The 19,097-nt window shown below is 35.5% G+C and overlaps 1 protein-coding gene across 8 annotated transcripts in view; it reads right to left on the bottom strand.

Moving 5' to 3' along the window:
• RB1CC1 (RB1 inducible coiled-coil 1) overlaps positions 1–19,097 on the bottom strand; it is a 67,303-nt gene that overhangs the window by 17,187 nt on the left and 31,019 nt on the right. For all 8 annotated transcript variants that reach the window (XR_005626824.1, XR_005626826.1, XR_005626825.1 and 5 more), the window contains 8 exons: positions 15,567–15,737; positions 13,549–13,733; positions 12,390–12,576; positions 12,227–12,308; positions 11,329–11,390; positions 10,229–10,332; positions 7,656–7,782; positions 730–2,645 (listed from right to left, as the gene is read on the bottom strand). Coding sequence is in view for 5 of the 8 variants with exons in the window: in XM_039702761.1 (XP_039558695.1) it covers positions 730–2,645; positions 7,656–7,782; positions 10,229–10,332; positions 11,329–11,390; positions 12,227–12,308; positions 12,390–12,576; positions 13,549–13,733; positions 15,567–15,737 (2,834 nt within the window). In the remaining 3 variants the exon portion in view is untranslated. The remainder of the gene's footprint in view (positions 1–729; positions 2,646–7,655; positions 7,783–10,228; positions 10,333–11,328; positions 11,391–12,226; positions 12,309–12,389; positions 12,577–13,548; positions 13,734–15,566; positions 15,738–19,097) is intronic.

The following is a 19,097-nucleotide window of genomic DNA, read 5'->3' as shown; positions in this document are numbered from 1 at the left end:
CTGAAAGGCATTACAAACTCATAAGTACATAAGATATGATAAGTCAAAAAGAATACTTCTATGCATTCTTGGCAAGGGAGGAACATTTTTAAGACGTAAAATCTCTGCAGAAATTAACAAAGAAAAATGGTGACGTTAGAATGTTCTTTAAGATTATGTTGCACCTTTATGTTTCATTAAGAAGCTCAAACTGAAGACCCTGAAATAGGTCAAGTGGGGCAGCAATAGTCAATGGAAGTCCATGTGGCCATGGGACAGCTCTCAGTCAGTCCTGTATCAATTCCCACTCAAGTTTTCATGCCCCGCTATCACCACCTTGGTGTACAGTCAGCCAATAAAGTTATCAGGCTACCTAAAAGCCAGTCACTGCATGCTCCCGCAGTGCTAGCAGAGCAAGGATGGGAAAAGAGAGAGCGGCTGAAATCATCAAGATCAGAATTTCAAGTAACTTGCTACTGTGGAAACACTCCTTCAACATGACTGAAATATAAAACCTTCTTTGCTGTCTTGAAATAATCCTGTATAACGTATTTTACAATCCTTGAGATCAACTACAGACATGGGAACACCACTGCCTATAAAACGGAAACAATTTGAAATGTAACTATAGAAACCAATACAAATAAACACTATTACAAATACAACAATTTTAGTTACTGCACAGTGTGTCATGTATATACCATATTGATTAAATATTAGGAAAACACAGTAACTTAATTCTTACAGTACCTCTGATTCACTTGCATCTCAAGTTGTGTTATTTTTTCCAAAAGCCCTTTTTCAGCAGCTTCCCTCTGTAATTCCAACTCTTTACAAGCAGTTTGTACTGCATCCTCTTTTTCACAATTGAGCTTCTGAATAAGCATCTGCCTGTCTTGTTCTTGGTTAGATATTAACAGTTCTTTCTCTTCCTTTAGCTTATGGATAATAGCTTCGTATTTTTCCTGTTGCTCACAGAGAGACAATTTTTCTGTTTTTTCCTTCTCTAGGGCAGTCATTTCCAACTCTAACTTACTTTGCAGTTCTGTTATTTGCTCTGAAAGTCTTTTTTCTGCCTCAGCAGTTTTTTGATGAAGAAGCGTTACTTTATCTAATTCAGTTCTAAGCAAATTTGATTCTTCTTCATACCTATTTATTAGCTCAGAAATACACTGATCTTTCTCAATTGTCATCAGAGTCCTTAGTTCTGATAATCCCACTTGATATTCATCACTGCTGATTTGTATTTTATTGTTTAATTTATCTATTTCCTTTCTTAAGCTTTCAGTTTCCTTGTCAACCTGAGATCTTAAGGTCTCTTGTTGCTGGTTTCTGCTTTCTTCCAAAAGAAGCTTCATTTCATCAGTTTCTGCCTCTTTCAGGGCAAGTTCAACTTCTAGTTTGCACCTCAAATCAGACAGATCTGAAACCTTGAGTTGTAACTCTTCTACTTGTTGTTGTTTCTCTTGCATAACTACCTCATGAGACTCCTGCATTTGTTCAAGTCTATGCTCGTTCTCCTTTTTTAATTTATCCAAACAGTCCTTGTGCTCAGCGAGGACCTTCTCAAATTCCTGTAAATGCCTGGCTTGTAGGTTGCTTTCCAGTTCTTTTAAATGGCTTTGCTCTAAACTCTCAAGTTCTGCCCTCAGGAGTTGCAGTTTCTCATTGTTTTCGACATGAAGTTTTTTCAAGTCTTCAAGTACAATTTCACGTGACTGCCTCAGTTCCTTGATTTCAGAATTCTGTGTTTCCATTTGGCATTCCAATTCAAGTAATTTCTGGTCTTTTTCATTCTGAAGGCAAACTACAGCTTCTTTCTCATTCTTTACTATTGCAAATTCATCATTCTTATTCTGAAGAACTTCTTCAAGACCTAACAGGTCACCTTTTAACTTTTTGATTTTCTTTTTATTTTCTTCACCATCCTCCAATAATTTTTTAATTTTAGTTTCATACTCACTTTTCAAAGACTGCAATTCATTTTGATGTTTATCATTTAGTGTTTTTTCAAGTGAAAGCTTTACCTTTTCAATTGTATTTACTATTTCTAAGGAAGTACATTTTAAAGAATTAGAAAAGTCACACTGTTCTCTTTGTACAAGTGTTCTGAAATGGCAAAGATCTTCTTTTATACCTCTTAAATGTACCTTTGAGTCTTGAGCAATAACCCTACACTTCTCCACACAAACACTGAGAGAAGCATTTTCTACTGAAACATCCTTTACACAAGAACTTGTATCTTGCATACGCCTACTGTCTATTGCATTGATAACTGAAGAATAAAGAGATTCCACCATCATTTCTGGGCTTTGTGGGTCACTTATTACATTAGGAGACACCGGATTTTCTTCTATTACAAATTCATTTACTGCTGACATAAAGTCAGATTCTGGACTCTCCGCCAATGAATCCAAGTCTAACGATCCTTGCTTAAGAGCTTGCTCCAAGTTCGGATGGGCAATAGTTTCAAAATCGAACGTGTGAGCATCAATGCTGTCCGGAGACAATTCTTCTAATGGAGCTGGGGGACATACAGGAGGACACAGGGGACCCTGAAGACTGAGTGATGGAGGAGTTCTTGAAGAGGTAGTAATTGCGGTTCCTGTAGTACTTTCCATCCTTGGTGTGGTAGCAGATTGTGGCGATGCTTGACTATTGGAGGCCTACACGTTATAAAACAAGAAATAAACACAAAGTGATAAGCAGAACTGTTAATATTGAAAATTCATTCTAAACCTCCAGGCGAAACAAGAACTTGGAAAAATCAGCCCTTATTATTTGTAACAATCTAAAATATGTACTAATAAAACTTAATCAAAAATTGCGGAAAATCAAGATCTTCTATTAAGTTTCAGAAAAGCATCATTTGTAAACACATAAATATTAAATGTTCACCTAGCCAGAAGTCCTATGTAGAGCATAGCCAACTGTATCTTACCAGTCAGAAACAAGCTTTAGTTCTTTACAGCCTACTTATTTCAGTTTTTCCAATAATTTCATTACTAAAATATATTTTTTCTATTATTACCAATATTGTCATTAAAAACTCCTTTAGTACCTTATGCTATTATCTATCATAGACAACAAGGAATATGGAAGCCCTAATGCCAACAATGCATCTATAGATTCTTAAGACAAAAATATAAGCCTTAAGCTTTAGCAAGTGCAGAACACTTTCCAGTGTAAGCCAAAAAGCAATGTACAGCCTGAGTATCCACCAAGGACACATTCCTGAAAAAGTTTGTAATAGGATGGACAGCAAAGCAATTTTTCCTAGGAAAATTACAGTGAAACACACACAGTTAAAATACATAAGGCAAGCAGCTGTGACACACAATTAAGGGGTATGCACAGGATCATCAGGATCATAAACTGGAAGAGATGCAAAGTTTTCTGAACATAACAGCACTCCGAAAGAGCCCAGATGCATTCTCTGTAACACCATAGCTCAACTATTACCTTGCTCTTCCATCCTTCACCACTCAGAACTTGTTTGATTTTATTCATATAAGAAATGTGACCACCTTGAAAATAAATAGTTCCTGAAGAAAAATGCATGGGAATTTTTTCCAGCAGAAAATTTCCAAAAAATGTTCAGTCTCAAAGTGCTGGAAATCTGGTGGTGCTCTTCAAAAAGCCAACATTGCCTCCAGCTGATAATTCTGTGATCTTGCTCATGCCTCTTTCCCAAACCATCCACACTGCCTCAAAGCAACTAGAATGCATGTCTGGTGTTCTTTACTACATTAGCTATTATTGAAGAAACTTCTGTCATCCATTGAATTGAGCTACTTGACTGGCAACAGTTAGTGGAGCTTGGCAATAAATGTTCAGCAACAGCAAAAATCCTAGAAGTGATAGACATTGATCTGCTGTCATATAAATAGCCATTTTTTGCTGTCTCCATTTTGTACAAATGATTGTTACTCTGCACCAAGGAAATATTCCTTAAAGGATATAGCGTGTTTAATAACTCTCAGCTGATTTAAGAAGAATATTTCCAGTTTCAACGCTCATTTATTTATTTGCACCTCAGCCCTCTTAGCTTTTGCATCTTTATGAATCTAAATCATACAATGATTTTTAAATACATTGTAAAAAAACCTTGTGATCATTGCATACAGAATATTGTATACACAAAAAGTGAACAGAACAGGAAAAAATGAAAAGAAACTGCTCCTTTCTAAATGGTTCTATTAGCCCAGGTTTAAACACATCCCTTGGACTTAATTTCAGCTTGTTGTTTATCTAAGAAAACTTACAGAACTAGATGTTGAAGGGCACTGTGTATGCTGATACATGCCTAGGTTCATAGCATGCTTTAAGTGACAAACATCTACCATTAATATACTAGTATTAAGAAACAGTAACAAAAACTATCATCACAGATATCAACCACACACTAAAAAAAGCAATTCAAAGACTTTGAACATGGAAAAGGCTTACAGAAACCAACACACAAAGGAATGAGAGTATCTACTTTTGGCAACCCTGCAAAATCATGCTAGAAGATAAAGAGTAAGGATTTAGCATAAAGATGTAAAAAAAGGAATAGTCACTCTGTGGAACAATAATGAACTCTGTTTCCTCATGACCTGGGGCTGTAGCACACTACATGCCTCAGCAGTGGCTTCTGTGAGTTGGGAGTCTAATGAGAGCACCAGATTACTGCTTAGAGAAGAGTTAAACCTCACATTTTCAATGGCTGAAACTATTCGAAGACTGTTTACTGAGAAGCCTTTGCCTTCCATCTAGTCTGTTTACAATTTACAGGCAGCAATGTATGCACATGTCATACACTAATTTTTGTAATGACAAAGGAAGAGGAGTCAAGAGCAAACAATAAAAAAATAGAGACAGAAAACCAGAATTAATTTCAAAATTCTCAGGTATTGCAAGACTACGTGCCTTGCTCTAATTATGTTACTACAAAAAATAATCAAAAATGCTGCAGTTCTCAGGAAGCTTATAAGCAGTGTTTCAATTCCAAACTCCACTAGAAGAAATGGTAGATTTATGATCTGATAAGCCAGCTTCCCTTATAAAAAAAACCTTTTAATACCAAAGGATTGCATATGTTATCTACTAACCACCGAGAAGACACCTTAATCACCTAACCCACGGGCACCTTAGCTTTTCCTGGACATCTTTAACCCAACTGCTGACCGGCTTAAACTTTGTATTATGGAAATAAGAGGGCACAGCAACATCTTTGAGGCTATTAAATTAGAAATAATAAGCAGAATGTCTTAAAAATGAAAACAGATTTCAAAGTATTAACAAATTAAATAACTATCCACAAAAATGTCCTTTAACTACTCCAATGTAATTCTAAAGTAGAAAATTATCACTTATGTTCTACAAACTTGAAAGTTGAAATAGTAAGAGCTATGGAGACACTTGAAAATAAATACTCTCAACATGCAGTAAGTTATTCAATCACCTCTGACTTGCTCTTTGCTCACTTGTCTGCAGTCACAACTTTTCCCTCCTGCCTAAAGCAACTACTAAAGGACAGTTGCTGTGGCTGATGTAGTAGGATAAACTTCCACTTGACCCATACAGAATTCAACTGCTGCACTATCAACACCCCAGGGAAACTATCCCAGTCAAATCTGAAGAATCAGGTTTCTCCTGCCACTAATATGGAAAGGGAAATGCTGGAGTCGAATGTGTCTCCTTGGTAGAGTATGAGAATAATAATATGGGCAAGACTAAACACCTGCACAGGCAACTGTACCAAGCTGGGACAGTTCACCACCAGAAAAAGTGGATGCATAAAGATGTAGGCATCTCCATGACAATTAGTAAATGCTTATTATTCTTCTAAATTATTTATTGTGAATTCCCAGCAGTATTGATATAAAAATGAACATTTTAAAAACTACTTCAGTAATTCTACACAGGCAAAAGTAGTATAATTTAAAGAAAACGTTTCTATATTAGCTGCAGAGCAAAACAACACAGAGAAAGACCTTGTGTCTTTCATCAAGTAGTAAAAAGAACATTGCCTTTGAAAAGAAAAAAAAATCTCTGACAAATCTGTTTGCTTCAATTCCAAAAAGAGTTCAAATGAATCACTGAAATGACACACAGAGATGGGCATTTTCAAGATGACATCATGAATGGCCCAGCTCTGATTGTGCAATGCCATTTGCTCTAAGGAAAGAGACAATTATCCAAATCTGTCTAAACACCTGACATTTCTGTGTGAGTGAAGAATCCAAATTAGTCAAACAAAAGCAAAAGAAAAGAATGCATTTTCCTGATTTGGCAAACATCTTTTTCAGTACAACCAGATATATATAAAATTTTTCCAGATAAGCATGTCTGAAGAAAGAAAGAAAGGGAAATGACAAAGACTTCACAAATTCAGGTATATTTTCTGCTTATCTTTCTACTGTTATTATGCGTATTTTGAATTAAAACCTAAATTTCACATTCTTCTGACACTGCATGCCTTCATGAAAAAATTTATTAGAACAACTGTCACTATCCTAGCCTCTTACGAGATAAACTTCAGGATTTGGGACTCCATGTTGGGAGCAAATGTCTGTATTTTAGAGCAAGGTCTGTTGTAAGGGCATTTTCAATAAACACCAAAATTTCACAGAATCTCACTTCCAGCAGTTTCAATGGCTGTTACAGGGTTCAGGCCCTAATATTCTTAATGGCTGTTCATTTGAAAAACAATCTTCATAAAGAGAGAAAATATCTGGGAAATAATACTTAAATAATACACCTTTTCTATATTACAGAAAAAAGAGCAGCCCAGATTTCATATTTTATACAAATAAAAGACTTCCAACAAATCTGTTCAAATCCCATAGAAATCAAAAGATAGAGAACTTCATGTCACTTGGTTTAAGCAGGAAATTGCTATTCAAAATTAAACATGCTCGTAGCTTTATCTGTTATATAAGATACTTCCCAATCAGCCAAGTGTATACAACAATTTACACTGCAGACAATAACACAGCCCCTGGATAAACCTACTGATTTTCTACAGCAAAAGAAAACCAGTTTGAAGCAGTCAACTTCACAACAAATCTTAAGCATTGCTAATTTCAACCAGTGTTTCCCTGAGAGAGGCCAGTCAGAAGCTAAAAGGAATCTACTGGGTGTACTATGGAATTTAGAGGCTGTATGCACAGAAGCAAAAGTGATTGGTAGAAACAGTTTCTAGGGGAAGGAATCTGCTTGACAGGCAGAGTGAAACTAGGAAGGGATCTTTTTACCATCTGTTCCTTCTGTACTCAAAGAGAAGGACTGCACAACAGCCAACCAAAGCCCTAAAATCTCCTTAACTCCTTGTGCCAAAAGGACCTAAGAAACAACGCAGAAATCCAGAGACGTTCCAAAATCACTGAATACAATCTAAAGCAACGAAGGCACAATGCACACATTCTGCAGACAGAAGATTTGAAAGTGACAGAAAACTAAAATACAAACAGTGCAACTCTACTTCTACAACTTCTGTGGAATACAAGCATTTGTTACATATTCTCAGAATACTTACTAGGTCACGATTAGAAAGAAAACTTACAGTTAATCTTCATATCAGGAGAAAAAAAGATGTATTCTAAAGCATTTGATAAAACAATATTATGAAAATATTCTACTGCTTTAAATATAATATTCTCTTTTTTATTGATAAAGAAAAGCAAAAATACCTTTTGCTCATTCAGCAGGTCTGTAATAGTTTGTGACATTTCATCCAAACTCTGTGCTGCCTTGACCAGGTTATGTAGAGCACGTACATGCTGGTGAAGAGGTTCAAAGTCACAAAGTATGGGAACCCTTAAAAATAGTACAGGATTACTTTTTTCCATACTGTTAGTTTAGTACTCCAGTCTATTAAATTATTATATGTATGTTTCAACAACACCAAGCTTGCCTCTGTATAAGGTCTGTATGTTCTTAATTTCATCTATTTTATATGGAAAAAAAAATCTACAAAGACTCCCTGGTATTTTTGTTTAAAATTAAAAACTTGGGCACCTTTAAGGAGTCTGCAACAATAAACACAGTGATGAGCAAGTAATTCCAATCTTTCCTCCTAAGGAAAGCATTTGTCAGTAGTACCTAGAGTTCCAATGACAGTAACAGAAGTGATTAGATCTCTAATTGAAGCACTTGTGTTTGCAAATGACTATATTTTGTCTCCAGTTGGATTCTCTCCAATCCAGCTCTTCCTCTGAAGAAGCAATTAATTCTCTACTGTTTTATTGTCATGATAGGTAACCTAAATTAAACAACTGATTAATGTGTCCTGATCACATATCAAGTGTGGCAAGATAAGCTGAAAACATGGAGCAAGAGTTCATCTAGACTAACAATATAGTAAAAGCATATAACACTTGAATGTATTCTGCATTCTCTATTCAATATATAGGGCAAGTGGCATTAAGTGTATTTTTGCAGAATTAAGATTTCAACAATTGCTCAAACACAATTTCAGAAGACAGAAGCACTGTAAGTAAAATACAACATCATATTAATTATGTAGCTCAGAGGTTCAGTGCTGATAGAAAAGGACTTTGTGCTGGGTCTGTTTTGCTTATTGCTTGCTCTTTACATGTTAAATGAAAACATCAAAAAAAAATACTGCTCTCTAGCTTCTTCTGAAGATCAGCATCCACCCAAGGTTTGTGACAGCTTTTGTCCACACGAGCTGCAAGTTCACCACTATCCTCTGCATTTTTCACCAAATTCAGCCCTGAGCCCAGAAACCAGGAGGAATGACATAATCCCACCTCTATTGCCATCAAGTGGAAAGCTATGTCACTACAATTCAAACCAAATAAAACATCTTAAGTCAATGACTGGTTTTCTGACATATAGCAGGGCAAAATTCTTCCTGAACTCAGTATAAACTTTCAGGAAGATTGTAAAAAATCTCACCAATTAAAAAAATTAGGCAAACATTAGGAATAAGATCATATAATTGCACTTTTTTCCACACAAAAGTGATGAGGAGCAAGCCAAGGAGCAGAACAAGAGAAATTAAAAGGATACATCAGCTAAAAAATTACCTACAACAAATCCACTGTGATGCTGAGTAAGCTCACTACACTTGTTAACTCCACCAACACTACCATAAAGATAGCCAGGAATTCTGAATCAAAAAGAATGCCAGGCCAAAATACAGGTGAATAAAAGCAGTCAATCCAGCTCCTGCCTTATGCACCAATAACAGGTATTAGGTTGACACTGCTGGTGGACCTAACAGATGGCAGTGAAGCATCATCCTCCTGCATTTACCTTTGTAAATGCAATCCCAGTTTCGTGGGACTGTGGCCTCAGGGCTAAAAAAAACCCCAAAACCAAACAAACAAAAAAAAATTAAAAAAAAAAAAACCCAAACAAAAAAACCAAGAGGAATCACAGCAAATCTCAAATCTCTAACTGCAGATCTCTGTTAGGAGGAGGAAGATGATACTTGCAACATGAGAATGTGGTCATACTGACAGATCTCCTCCTAGGCAGAACTTTACATACAACTTCCTACTACCCATTTCTGGCCCATTATCTTGGTTGGCATTTCTCCACCTTGACTTCTCTGAGTTTGGAAGCTCACACTAACAGTCATCTTTTTCACTATGATATCTCCAAGTTCTAGATCAGGAACTAATCCCATAAATTGCTTGTGAGACAAACCAGTTGCTTTCCTGTCTACATATGCATGTTGCCTCGCTGTTGGGAAGTAAGAAACAGAGAAATAGAGCTTCTACTCAAAATGATGGATTTCCATTGACAGCAGAGGCACTTAAGAGAATGCACTTTTTAGCAAAATCAGTTTAATAAAACTGGAGAAAAAGTAGTAATTTAATACATGAGATCTCTGTGATCTCATGCTGAGCTAAAGACATTTATTTTATTTCCTACAGAATACCACACAACAAAGAGCAAAAGAAAAAAGCATCAAGTCTCATTCTGATCTGACAAAACATAGTTATGAGTTTATTTCAGCATAAAACTGATGGCAATTTTTTTTGCTTTTTAGCTCTGAGGCAGATCTTTCTGTCTCAATACAGAATAGGTATGTTCAAACCATCAGAGCTTGAATACACATGTGTATCTGCATTAAGTCAGTGAAGCTCATTTCTTAAGAATGGCAATTAGATCAGAAAATATCCTTGTTTGTTCTTTATGGAAAATGACCTAAGGGGGTGGAAAACTGATGGGGATGGGACCCTTGGGAAAGCTATTTCTGTAACACACAAAGTGTAAAAAGGTGCCTTACCTGAGTAATGGCTGTACTTCTGAAGGACAGAAAGACTGCAAAAACTGCAAATCACTCAACGAGATATCTGGAAGCTCACTGTCAAATCTGCGAGGTTTTCGTGTCTGTAAAGAAGACATTAATTTACACATTGCTGTTAAGTATCAGATGACTAAAGAAGGATTAAGAAGAGCTTAATAAATAACACAGAAAAGTTAGCAGTAAACTGATCTCTTACTCAAAAGATTTTTCATTTTTAAGAAACCATGTCTGGTCCTTGGCCCCTAAAAAACACCCCTTACATTTGTAATGATTAACTATCCCTAGTGCTTGGGCAGCAGTAGAATAGGGTATTCCAGTTGCAAGGGAACTACAATGCGCATCTAGTCCAAATTCCTCCCTATTACCAAGCTTCATAAACATTATGGATGTGTTTAGAAGTTAAGGGGTAAGAGATGGCATTAAGTTTTATTTATTATGCTGCTACACATACAAATATTAATTCAGTTCAGTATTTGAAACATTGAAGTGAGTAGCATTCTTATTTTCCAAGTATCCTTTAAATTTAAAAAAGAAGCTGAAAAGGTTAAACAGGCAAAGTGAGATGGCAACATTAGAATCAGGGAGTTAGCTTACTTCAATTAACTAAGCTGTATGAAATCAAAGTTAACAGACAATGCTTAATTATAATGCCCTCATGTTATCAGCCAATTAAGAGGCAAAAATGCTTTTCCACTCATCTAGTGATTACATAGAAAACTTTTACTTGCTTTTACCATCCAATTAATTTTATTGCTCTATTATTCACAAGACAATTAGAGGATCAAATTATTCCTTCTGGCTTCTTTTTTCTGATCATTGAGATTAATTTTTTTTCAATACCACAGACTAAAAAAGGACTGCACTGCTAAAAAGGAGAGCTGACATTTCCTCTCCCACTGCACTCTAAGTTACAAACCAGTGTTAATATAGGTCACTTGAAATGGCAGAGAACACTAGCTCCCAGCTTGTTCATATGTCAAAGTAATGCAAAAGGCATATAGCTTCAATGACTAAAGCCCAGGTTTTTAATTTATGAAACTACATAGAAATTAAATAAACCCAAAGATATGAGTACATACACAAAAGGATGGAGGCCAGGAGTCAAGTCCTCTAAACAAACGATTCCTTAGAAAAGACTTCCCTGAAGAAAAAACCCAAACAAACAACTGATTTAAAGGAAGAAATGCAACATCTCAAGAGAAATCAACTGAAGTTACTGCAGTTTAATAGCTGAACTACATTTGGAAGCATTACTACTTATATTGATGTCTACATAAAATTACAAATGACCACAGAACATCAGGCAAACCCACCACTGAAGCAGAGCTCCCTTCACAGAAGTCTCTTTTTGCTTAATGACCACACAGGTAAAAGCCTCAACTTATTTTTTTAAATTTTCACTGTAATCTTCCTCATCTCCTTTCCAGAAAAATTTGATAAACTTTCACTCAGTTTTCTTATTTTAGCTGTCCATTCATAACACAAGTGGCAGACTTTGCAGAAAAAGTTATCAAAATTCTTTTAGTAGAATCTTTATTTTTAATTTTGTTTTCAAAACTTCTGGTGGAGGTCTTTGGATATGGGTCTTAGTTCTTGGATTTTTCTGGAATAGTATAGAGGAAGTCATAGCAGTACCCAAATATTCAGTAACAGCTTTAGAAGTGTTATTTAAAAGAACAATAAAGCTCACAAGGCATGTTTTAAGCACAAACTGCATTTAAGTGTGATAATGAGAAACTGTATATTTTACAACCATTTCGCAGCTTTCACATTAATTTGGATAATCTATATGAAATAGTCAATTGATTTGATCAATGGAAAAATATTTTCTTTGTAATGGGACCAGCATGCACTCCTTATTTAAGTAAAAGAAAATTTTTAGGTCTTGAAATTAGAATATAATGAAAATTATTTTAATTACAAAGACAGGAGATATACTTTAATGCAATTTAACTTCACAAAACAGAAAGTACTTACTAAAGAGTTTACCAAAAGATTCCCTTTTTGCCTTTTCAGCTTCATATAGATGTTTCCCATCTTTTATCAAAGCACCTGCCCACTGTGGAAAGGAAAAATACATAGTTACTTGTTAATTTATATGCTGATACAAAGGTTTGATCTCAAAGTTTTATTTACTTACCTCCCTGTAGTGTTTTATGAACATTTTTCTCCTCACAACTTCAACAACAGCTAAACAGTACATCTGAGGAACAGTGCTGAGAGCCTCTACAACTTTGACCCTTTCTAGGAGCTCTGTTACAAGACGAAGCAGTGCTTGTAGTTTCTCTCCATCTTGGTCAGCATGAAGCATTACAAAACAACACCACCTACAAAAGCAGATTACACTTTAGAAGATCACATCTTGGAATTTATTTTTTTTTAAATTAGATTAGCAACACGTCTGGATGAAATGAACAATGACATCATTTCACATGGGACAACAACAGGCTAACTGAAAGTACCAAGCTGTTCAGAATTCAGTGGTCACCTTGCAGTTTCCTATTAATTTCTCACAACAGAATATCCATATCAGTGATCAAAAATGGACATCTAACACCATTTGAGTTAAGTCAGTGGTTTTGAATGTCTTGGTAAGACATTCAAGTTATTAGCATAAATAACCTTAGGAGTAGTACTAATGTAACTTCCTCCAGTAGAATTAAAAAAAAAGCCGATATATCCTGAGGGGGAAAAAAAAAGACCTACTTTTTGTTTATAGATCTTAAAAATACTTATTGAAAAGCTTTAGCAACAGGTATTAAAGGTTAGAATGCTGTCAAAGAAGTAAGAACACAACACTGTTTGGGAAGTCCACACAATGTACTCACACATTACAAGCAACAGCCCCTGTAACAAATTCTCACATCTTGTAATCACATTTTCAATTCCCTTAATCATACAATCAGTAGGAAAATTTCAAGCACAGACACCAATATAATTAAACCACGGGATAACTATTGGGAAGGTGATCAACTGGTGTGCTTGAGGATAAATATTACAGCAACTTCGCCACCAGAAAATACTTAAGGTGAAGGTATATCCCACAAGTAAGAAAAAACAATAAAAGCAGTTTTATATATCAGAATTGAAGCAAAAGTGAAACAACAAATACAAACAAGTCAACATCAAGCAATCAGGAATATATTCTAACAGAAAGCAATTAGGAATATATACTAACAAAGACACTACAACATTTGCACTCTTGATCTTTTCATAGTAATGATTTCCTTCAGACACACATTCCTTAAACAGCCTTGCTGCAAATGGAAGTACTATAAAGTTGTGAAGCTTCAACTTACTTCAGTCTGACTTGCAGATTATTTGCAAGCTCCTGTTTGGCAGTGGTACATTTCTGTTTAATATCTAACAGTTTTCTGTGATTAGTTAACATAATCATCAGCTGATTTGCATGACTCAAACACAAATCAGGCAGCACAGAAGGATCTTTCAAGTTCTCAGCTCTCTTCTGATTAGCCAAAAATCCCTAGAGGAAGAGAGACATTTGTTACACTAGCTTTGTGACAATCAAAAAGTGTGAAAGTGATACATCTTCTCTAAGAATGCAAGAATTTTAACAAACTTACTGTAACCACTGAGAAGTATAACAATGATACATGGAAAAAGCAAGTGTCAGAGTTGCTTTCTTTCAGTCCCACAATCCAGTCCAAATCAATTTTATTCCATATTTCCCTAACAAATAGCTATCAACACAACCCTAACAGAGCTTCACACAACTAACCAACAGCAGTGAAAGACCACAAAACTTAATCAGCAGAACCACAGCTACTAGGATGGAAGGGATCAATCATCATTCTAACATCTGCTAACAATCTTCTTCCCAACTTCTGGCATTTGAAAGATTAAATATCAACTTAGAGCATGTTCAGTACTACTGTGGGCTAAAGAATTTATATTTCTTGCATAAAGAAATTCCCACATGAAACTAATTCTTCTCAACAGCCAACATCAAGAGCCACACATCATATTTGCATGCAAAGTGTACACTTACATCATAAGTAAAGGAATAGACAGTTTATAAAAGGAAATGGCAAGGATGAAGGTTTGAAAGCTGAAGTCTCTGCCAAGTCTTAAAAAGGTACAAATTCTAAATTTACAGTAGCACTTAAACAAGGTGACAAAGTCTCTTTCCAGCTGACTGTAATGCCTCTTATTCCAAAGTAGGATTCATAAACTTGAGATAGGCTCTTCATCCAAGTGAAGAAGGAAAAAACAGCTAAAAGCACCACTCACAATATAGGCAACTAAGCATAGGGATGGGAAGACTAGCTTAGCCGTCATGCTAAATTCACTTAAGTTTAGCACTGTTCTACAATATAAAGACCACAAGACTGAGATTTAGAATTTGCTTCTAAACTTACTCATTCAATTTATTTGGAGACAGGCTCCACTTTTAAATGATGCTCCAGAAGTACTGGTTGTATCTACCTTCACATACCAGACCAAAGAGGCAACAGGGAGCATGGCCCTAAACAACTTTCAGCCCAGCACTGCCCTCCTCAAAAGGGGCCTCTAACCTCCCTCAAAATAGAGAGGGCAAGATTGTTCATTTATCCCTACAAATACTGTATCAGTGTGTAAGCAGGAGTAAGAAAGTCATGCCTTTTTTCAGAGTTGCAACTCGAAGGTCACGATGAAAATCTGAACATCTGTTCTGATTTTTTTTGTTCTGATCTATTTGTTCTGAAAATCTGAACAAATAGACTTTTATTTACTTTCAGTAGCAAACAAGACATTAAAGGACAATCCTAATTATCAAGTTAACTGAAGCTCTTTAAAGAAACTGTATTTAATAAAGTAACGTTCATATGATACTGAACTGTTTGTTAAAAATAGGAGCTACATTTTTTATATTTAAAATAGTCTCTAACTAAATTTCTTAGCACTTAAAATGACACCATCCAGTGAAGGCACAGTACTTTTTCTCCTTACTACAATACTGATGATCAACCCTTAACCTATTCCCTGATCATGTATCACTGAGTGATCAATTACCAAGGATTCAATATCTCCCTTCAAAATTAAAATTGATCTACTTAAACTCTTATTACGTATCTCTAATTAAAGTTCTGATTTTTTAGCTGTAGCTTTAAACCACATGAAAACATGACAAGATGTAAAAAACTGCTAATACTTAATGTCAAATTATTATGAAATAGCATCTTATTGACTAACCCCAGCGTGATATGTTGAAAACCATCTTGCATAAAGACATGCAATTGATTCATTGTAACTTTAATAGCATACACGAATCAAAAGCCTACCATCTCTCCATGTTGCACACACAACTGTGTATTACCTGAGCAAGTTCTTTCTGTTCATTCACCAGTCTGCTGCAGCTTGCTATCATCTGGTCCAATGCATAGAGTCTGTCCTCAAGACCTTTAATAGCCTTCATGTTCTGATTATCTAGTTTGGCGATAGTTTGGCGACATTCTGCCAGAAAGGGTTGGATGATCCTTGGATCAAGCTAAAAAAAATAAATTTATTAGTATTTGACACACTGAAAGGTGATTTAAGTTAGTTAAATTAAGTTTTTTAGCCTCCTATATTTTCCTTCTGTTTTTTTTTTTTTTTTAATCTAATGTATGACTACATCTATCATCTATTTCAGAATTGAGTAAATGAGTCTGTGCATTCTATGTCACAGCATGAATTTTTCTGAAGTATTCCAACCAGACCATCAGAGCAATCTGGATCCTTATAAAGGGAAGGGACACTGGTCAATGGGACAAGGCGAGCTGCAGGAGGAAGAGGTGCTTACCTGTAGCTAATGGACAGTCTGACCTGTGACAGAGTCCTTACAGCTACAATCAAAACCATCGTGAATATGGCTCAGTGGGAAGTGAAGAAGGGAGGGTAGTCACAAAAAGATGCAAGAACTGCAAATCTTTTCCCAGTAAATGAGTGTTTTAATTGACTACTTAAAAAAGCAGATAATTTCTAAGCATCTGGAAAAGATCCCATGGAAAAAATAGCATATTTGTCCATACTTTTTGCTAGAGGTTTTTTTTTTCCCCCAACAGAAACATTTTTGAAGTTGTTTCACAACACCCAAGAAAAAAAAAGTATTTGAAACATTGGGAGTCTACCAATGTCCACAGATATTAAGGGTGACTTTTACACTTCACTGTAAGAGTAGTGAACTAAAAATAACAATTCTAGAAACAACATGGGCAATTGCTACTTCTTATGAAGGCTTAGTGTAAACCTGAAATACCTTGGTTCAGAACATAGTAAAAATCATTAGGTGATAGCAGAAGATGAACACATTTGCCCAAATTTATGCAAAATGGTTATGGTATGCCATCTCTTACAAGAGAACGCAGTGAAAAGGATGCTATTTGTGAGGTCACACTGGCTGTCACAGCACTGGCTTCTTTCATCAACATGCAGAGTTTATGCCACTTACAGAGCACACAAATCAACCCCCACCCTCAAAAAAAGCAATTATTTGACTCAATAGTAGCATAAGGAAAAGTACATTTCCCCCACAATCTACTATTTAACTAAGTTTTCACACCCAGCACTTCATCCTGGAAACAACCTTCTGCAGAGTAGAGAGAGCAATCTGGAGAGGAGAATCATTAAAAATTAAGGAGCAACTATAAAGAATTGGTCTTTCATTCACTTAAAAACAAACAAAAAACCCCAAACAAACAAAAGAAACCCACCCAAAACCAGCCAACCAAGAACTTCATGGCAAAGTACCAAAACCTAGTAATAGCCCAGATCTCCTAAGAATAAACAGTAAGTTATTAATGTGACAAAATACATCCAAACTCTCTGAAAACAAAGGTTAATTTTTCATATGTGATGTCCTTTGAATCTAGGTCTTTTCTCAAGTCACTTGTTCATCGTCAAGAAACAATAACAGGAGTATTTAACCAGACTGATTTTACAGGATCATCTCCACTGCCATCCTGTTCATGATTATTCCCTAAGACATACTGAATTAGTCCATTGAAGCATCCACAAGAGTTTCTTAAAAAACAAAATACTAAAGAACAATATAGTAGTTTTGTTTTTATATTCATAAACGAATAGTGTTTTATACCTTTTTACAAAGAATGGCTATTTCCCTCATTCTTTTCTTACCTATTTCCTCCATCCACTCTTTTTATCCCATCTTTACCCTAACTGCATCTGTAGGATCCATCTCCACTTTCAGTGGTAGATAATACTGCTCTTGTCATCATTTCAAAGTATTTTCCATTTCTAGCCTCTTACTTAAGTGGCTACAACAGCCCTTAACAAAAACATCTGGTTAGCTCCTACTTACCCAGTGCTTTTACTGCAGCCAAGGTTTCTGTAATTACAAGTGCCATTTTGTAGAAACATCTAGAGGCTAGAACCATCAGAAACTTAGCAGCACTCTGTGCAACACACCAATTATCTCAAGACTACCAGTACCAAATGTATAAACCCCTTACTCTTGTGCTTCAAGCTTTCAGGGAAATCTTACCTGAATTCAGTTTTTGAAATAACAATTGCAATCACAAACCATTTGTATTTGTTCATATTTCCAAGAAGGAAAGGGTGTGGGAGGAGTGCAGGCAAAACAATTTAAAAAGTTAGTACCATTTTATTCTATTACTTTATTTTTTTTATATGAAAGGGTCACCTCAAATGAATATTAGCAGAAAAATTATGTTGCAAGATATTTATTTAGAATTTTCTTTTCCTTTTCAGCTGCAGGCCACTTCTGTTTTCAACTAATTCTCAATCTATGGTAAGCAAAGATTCAATGCTTTGTCTGTGCTGCTATCCAAACAGAGTAAATTAATGTTTTCCTAAGGAGAATCAGGAACACATTACTTCAAAGCTCTGGGGTTTTTTCTTGAACCAAAATGGATCAGGAGTGATCAATCACAACTGCTCTGGTGGTGGCCAGAATACTCAGACCGAAGCACCTTCCCTACCTGCCAATTCTGCTTATGCCACAAATACAAAAAGAAACTGCATCTCTTGCAGGTTCAAGCACAATTTTTTCCCATAAAAATTGACTGCAGTTACAAACCAATTATAATAGTTGAAATAAAGGATTTCTGCCTAATCTTAGATAAGGCAAGGATAGAAAAGACAAGTACAAGACAGCGCCTCATATATTTGATATATGCCAGATAAGACTACAAGCTGATCAAAAAAGACAGAGTATATAATTAACCAAAGTATTCTTAGCGTTTTTGTGTCTTTTGGGACACTATAATTTATTTGGAAGCAATTGTTTAACATTCATCTCTTCAAATACTGATTTTTAAAATTTTTAGAACACAGATGTGTTCTGTTAATTTTACATCAAAATTGAATTTATTGCCTCACAACCCATTCTAGTGGGTTCTGTTACTCTTGTTTTATAATAGTAGAAAGTATCTTAGAGCATTACTGAACAAACAGGATGGAGAACTGTCTCAGGCTTCAGCCAATAGGAAGTCTTTAGTACACAAAATAAATTCTTGTTTTTGCTGAAGAAAAAAACAAACTTGTAATGTCCAATCTTTTCCTTAGCCGTTTCTGCACTAGTAAAATCTTAGACCTTAAAATTAAGCCAAATTCTCCAATTAATTTTAAGACAGAATCAAAATATCAATGTACAGAACCAACTATACCATGATGTTCCCTACAACAGATGGGTTTTAGAAATCACTGATTCAGTCTTCCAGTCCTACCTCGCAGAGGAAATAAAGCATCAAAGACAACAGAAATTGTTTTCTTTGTTCAAGATATGTTGTGTTGTAATAGTATATTATACCTATGCAAACAAGGCTAGACAATGTAAGAAATATCAGCTACAGTGAAAGTAAAGAAAGAAGGAAAATTATAGGCAAAA

The sequence above is a fragment of the Passer montanus genome, unplaced genomic scaffold (genome assembly GCF_014805655.1).
Source record: "Passer montanus isolate IOZ18808 unplaced genomic scaffold, ASM1480565v1 scaffold16, whole genome shotgun sequence".
Classification (NCBI taxonomy): Eukaryota; Metazoa; Chordata; class Aves; order Passeriformes; family Passeridae; genus Passer; species Passer montanus.
This window is presented reverse-complemented; position numbering and strand designations above follow the sequence as displayed.